The following is a 6000-nucleotide window of genomic DNA, read 5'->3' as shown; positions in this document are numbered from 1 at the left end:
AACCTGGAAGTTCAAGATACATTTGCAAGTAGGGAGAGAATCTGACAAAACTCGTAACTGATAGAAAAGGGCAAGTGTAACCCTTCTGTCTGAACCTATAATACAGCCTAAGATATAAGGAAGTCATTACTGACAGGAGGAACTTGCAATTCAACTAGGTCTGTGTTTATTTATAATAGGATTTGCTAAACACCCTCACTGAGGCCTTCAGCGTGGTGTAAAACAGACACACTTGGGAGCCAGACTCCACGATCCAAACCTTGGTTAGTACATGGCAGTATTTTATTTAGCAAATTATAGCTAATTTGTGTATAAAAACTGGAGTAATACCTGGGGAACCAGGACACCTAAATTCTAGACTCAAATCCTAGCCCTGGATCTAACTACTCATGTTAACTTGGGAAAACTGCGTACACTTTTGAGGACTGTTTGGAGACCTGTATGACTGAGATAAGGACTAAGACTACCTGACCGTATAAAGTGCTTTCTGGGAATCTTTCAAATCCTTATGCTCTTCAAAGAGCACCTGGTCTTTCCCTTTGCTGTACAGTCTGCACAACTTTTGGGAATCACTGTGTTATCTCAATTTATATATTAATCCCGACCTAAATGTTATGATTCCCATTTCAGAGATGAGGAAATGGAAATCTAGCAAGTTTGATTTATCTGTGCTAAATTAGTGGTGAGAATAGGATTATTATTTGGTTCTGTCAGTTCTAAAGCGGTGTAATTTCTGTTTTTCTGTATGCTATTCTGTCATTAGACTTGATTTGCTGACCAGGCCAGGATCATAAATACTCAGAATCTGTATCTCACTCTGGTAGGCTGGCACTTTGGTATTTTTAAGTTGCTACTTGTTCAGTTCTCTCCTCTTGTCAGCATTCCCTTGCCTTGTTATTTATGGTTCTGTCAGCCCATATGGCCTAACTCCCATTTCTTACTCTGTTAAATGTCTCCTACATGTCTGTTTTCTAGCAGTGACTCCTTTTATCTGAAATAAAATTTTTCTTATGTACTTGCTCATTTCTCATGTACTTGCCACGTTACAATGAAAAAAATTAATTATGCATGAAGTTGGTGCTAAAATGATCATAATAAAGGATAAAACAAACATCAGGGAAGTAAGACTCCAGTAATTATTTTCCATTTTCTTTTATATCTAGGTCTTTAAGAAACAAGGAAGATAGCTTTCAAGTCTAAACACTGGAGCAACCTAAATCACATTAACATAACAATCATCCTCTCCTAAAGGAAACTAAATGAATATATGAATGGAAAATAGTATTTAATATGTAGCTTTCAGAATATAGAAACATCTCAGAGAAATTGTGACACCAGTGTGTGTATATATGAGGTAATATCTGTATAATTAGCAACTCTCACAGCAATGGGAAACATTACTTTTTGGATACATTATACATAAACTTTCTATCTCAAGAACTCCACATTGTTGTAAAATTATTTCAGTTCAGTGCTATGGCAGTTATACAAATAGATGTAAACTCCATTCCCAGATGAACATTAAAAAAGCAGAATGCCTACTAATTATGTGTTATTAACATAAATGTCAACAAAAATAGTTTAACAGGTGCAGAATCACAATACTGAAAATATAATTATCAATACAGCTGTCTTAAGAGAGTTAACTAGTACCATCAGGCTTAAAAAGCAGCACTTATGGTCACTGTTTTCATGTTTCACTCTTTCAGCCACCACACACCAGTGTTACTATCAGCATCTAAATAAAGTGTTTAACATGCTTATATTTTATTTAAGAGCTGGAATACAGGCTTTACAATATATCTGAAACATCATCAATACTGTGATAATGCCATTATGATAAGTCCATGTGTATGGCATTTAAAAAATAATGGCTGTCATAGTAGGTTTTTATGAACTGAATTTTAAGTTTTCTAGAGGCTAACATGATAACAAATTTTTCTTCTTGACATGGTATATTCACAATCTTCTTTCATAAAGTTCACAGGCATTTCTTGTCTTTCCCTGCACGATCCTGTAAGAAAAAAACATGACTTGGGTAGTTAGAGAAACAGATTCATAAATATGACAAGGACTTTTAAAAAACATTCTTTCAGTTCTGGTTTCCTCAGTGTGTATGCCCAGCAGTGGGATTGCTGGGTCGCATGGCATGGAAGCAACCTAGATATCCATCGGCAGATGGATGGATAGGTAAGTTGTGGTACACATACACAGGAATATTACTCAGGTATAAAAAAGGATGCATTTGAGTCAGTTCTAAAGAGGTGGATGAAACTGGAGCCTATTACACAGAGTGAAGTAAGTCAGAAAGAAAAATACCAATACAGTTTATTACTATAAATATACGGAATTTAGAAAGATGGTAATGATGACCTTATATGCAAGATAGCAGAAGAGACACAGATGTAAAGAACAAACTTTTGGACTCTGTGGGAGAAGGTGAGGATGGGATGATTTGAAAGAACAGCATTGTATGTATGTTACCATATGTGAAATACATGACCAGTCCAAGTTTGATGCATGAAGCAGGGCACTCAAAGCTGGTGCACTGGGACAACCCAGAGGGATGGGATCGGGAGGGCGGTGGGAGGGGGTTCAGGATGGGGGACACACGTACACCCATGGCTGATTCATGTCAATGTATGGCAAAAACCACCACAATATTGTAAAATAACTAACCCCCAATTAAAATAAATTAAAAAAATAAAATCATTCTCTTTTCTGTGTATAGCTATTAATTACAAGGATAATCGAATGAAAATACAAAGTCTCATATTTAAAAAAACTACAAAATGTGTAGTTTTACTTGAAAAAGTGTTTAAAAGGAAAAGAAATAAAACTCTTGTTAAATTAATCTTTTCCCTTGCTTTAATCTATTTTGCTTTCATTTCACAGGTTATACAAGGAAAACAAAATTTCTGAAATTCCCCTCTTGCAAACCTATTTAAGATTTTTGGCAAAGAAAGAATGAAGGAAACAAAAAAATCCATATGGGTGGCTTTTTTGTTGTTCTTCTGACATTTGCCAATAGAACTGGCTTCTCAAATTATACTCTTTGCTGATCATAAGACGACTATAATACATCATTTAAAACTGGAGGAAAATGGGATATAAATTAACTGTAAGAGATCATTTTATTGAGAAAAATAAAACAAACAATGGAGGTGTGTGGTTACTGCTGCAACAGAGAAGCTATCAAGCTCTCTTTTGGGCTAAGCATTCTTACTTTCATCTGGGCAACTTTAGTAACATTAACTTAAAGCAACTGAATCAGAGGACAGCATTAGAGCAGGCATCTGAACTGTTAACAAGGTGTAGCTCTTATGTGTTCACATATATCTTACCACTTTTGATAAAAATCGTAGCTTTAATGGAGCTGCTACCCTGATGAGTCCCTTAAGCGAAGGGTGATTTTCCAAAATGAAACTTTAAAAGTGGCTAGTGTTGACAAGTCTGTGCTATCAACCTGAGTACACTCTGTGCTTTTTTTCGGTTTTCTAGAAGATAGTCAGGGCAAACAAGGAAAAGCAAAGACTACATGTTTTGAAGGTACTGTTTTCTAATATTTATTTAGTGCCTATAACAGGGAGGGGATCAGATGGGGAAATCCAAAGAGGTTTAAAAGATATAAAGTGACATTTGTTTAAACAGAGAAACAGGTTTCCCTTCTTCCATCTGTTTCCTTAATATTTTAACAGTTCTTTATATCATGATCTATTTTATCTAAAGTAAATAAAGTATATAAAACTAAAAAGTTTAGTTTCCCTAAGAAACTTTATGATGTAATTCAATTATTGAAGTTGGTCTGACATCAGAAGTAAAATTCATGAAGGACAATTTGGCAGAGCTTTTTACTGTGGCTAGTCTAGAGCAATCTTGTGCTTCTCAAGTGGGTTCAGAAGACGAATATCAAAATGGTTCTGGCAAAGAAAGAATGAAGGGAACCGAAAAACCCACGTAGGTGGCCTTTTTTTTGTTCTTCTGATATTAGCCAATAGAACTGGCTTCTCAGTTCTGGCTTATACTGGCTTATACCCTTTGCTGATCATAAGATGACTATAATACATCATTTAAACTGCAGGAAAATGGGACAGACATTAACCATAAGAGATCATTTTCTGCACTAAGAAAAAAATATCACCAACAACAGAGTTGTGTGGCTGCACTGAGGAAACTATCAAGCTCTCTTTTGTACTGAGCATTCATGCTTTCAAAACAACTTCAGCAACATTAACTTCAGGACAAGTCAGAAGACAGCATTAGAGGAGGTATCTGAATAACAAGGTTTCCTTTGTGTTTTTACACGTATCTTATTTTAGAAAAAGACACAGCTTTAATGGAGCTGCTACTCTGACAAGTCCCTTAAGCGAAGGATGATTTTCCAAATGAAATTTTAAAAGTGGCTAGTGCTGACAGGTCTGTGCTGCCAATGACCCTGTATGTTCTGTGTTTTCTTTTCCAGAAGAGTGTCAGAGCAAACAAGGAATGGCAAAGACTATTAATACATATTTCCAAGGGACTGTTTTCTATTTTTTTTAATTTAGTGCCTATAACAGGGATAGCTCAGTGGTAAAGAATCCACTTCCAATGCAGGAGACATGGGTTTAATCCCTGGGTTGGGGAGATCCCCTGAAGAAGGAAATGGCAACCCACTCCAGTATTCTTGCCTGGGAAATCCTATGGACAGAGGAACCTGGCAGGCTACAGTCCATGGGATTGCAAGAGCTGGTCACGACTTAGCGACTAAACCACCACTACCACCATAACAGGGAGCGGATTGGATGGGGAAATTCAAAGGGATTTAAAAGATATAAAGTGGGATCTGTCTACAATAGAGAAACCAGTTTTCCCCTCTCTCATCATTAATATTTTAACAGTCCTTTATTTTAAAATTATTTTATTTAAAATAAATCAAGTATATAAAACTGAAAAGTTGTTTCCCAATGAACTTTATGATGTAATTCAATTATTGAGGTTGGTCTGACAACAGAAGTAAAATTCATGAAGGACAATTTGGCACAGCTTTTTACTGTGGCTGGTCTAGAGCAATCTTTTGCTTCTCAAGTAGGTTCAGACAGTGAATATCAAAGTGTAAGAGTGACTTTTAAGAAAATAGTTCTCATATAATGACACCTAAATCTCAGAGTATTATTCAGGCTCTCATATTGGATAATGAGGGGTTAAGTATAGGTGAATGGGAAAAAAATGTGTCCAATTAAGAAATAACTTCCCTACAGCAGTAGATATAATGGTCATCTGAGTTAAATTCACCCAACCAATCCATTTTAGTTTGTTGATTCCAAAAGCCACCACAGTCAAGAAAAGAGTCTGAAATGCAGTACTTGGATGCAATCTCAAAAAGAACAGAACGATCTCTGTTTGTATCCAAGGCAAACCACTCAATATCACAGTAATCCAAGTCTATGCCCCAACCAGTAATGCTGAAGAAGCTGAAGTTGAACGGTTCTATGAAGATCTACAAGACCTTCTGGAACTAATACCAAAAAAGGATGCCCTTTTCATTATAGGGGACTGGAATGCAAAAGTAGGAAGTTAAGAGATACCTAGATTAACAGGCAAATTTGGCCTTGGAGTATGGAATGAAGCAGGGCAAGGTCTAACAGAGTTTTGCCAAGAGAACGCACTGGTCATAGCAAACACCCTCTTCCAACAACACAAGAGAAGACTCTACACATGGACATCACCAGATGGTCAACACCGAAATCAGATTGATTATACTCTTTGCAGCCAAAGATGGAGAAGCTCTATAAGTCAGCAAAAACAAGACCGGGAGCTGACTGTGGCTCAGATCACGAACTTCTTATTGCCAAATTCAGACTGAAATTGAAGAAAGTAGGGAAAACCACTAGACCATTCAGGTATGACCTAAATCAAATCCCTTATGATTATTTAGTGGAAGTGACAAATAGAATCATGGGATTAAATCTGATAAGACAGTTCCTGAAGAACTATGGATGGAGGTTCATAACTCAGAGGCTG

General features: G+C 36.5%; 1 protein-coding gene across 1 annotated transcript in view; it reads right to left on the bottom strand.

The window, feature by feature from the left end:
• Positions 1–732: 732 nt before the first annotated feature.
• The window catches only part of LOC128046593 (uncharacterized), a 64895-nt gene continuing 59627 nt past the window's right edge, over positions 733–6000 (bottom strand). Inside the window, 1 exon segment of the mRNA XM_052638734.1 lies at positions 733–2014. Within this exon segment, the coding sequence (XP_052494694.1) occupies positions 1982–2014 (33 nt within the window). The 3' untranslated portion in view covers positions 733–1981.

This window comes from Budorcas taxicolor, chromosome 4, assembly GCF_023091745.1.
Source record: "Budorcas taxicolor isolate Tak-1 chromosome 4, Takin1.1, whole genome shotgun sequence".
Taxonomy (NCBI): domain Eukaryota; kingdom Metazoa; phylum Chordata; class Mammalia; order Artiodactyla; family Bovidae; genus Budorcas; species Budorcas taxicolor.
Note: the sequence above shows the minus strand (reverse complement) of the source record. Positions and strands in the feature narration are given on the sequence as shown.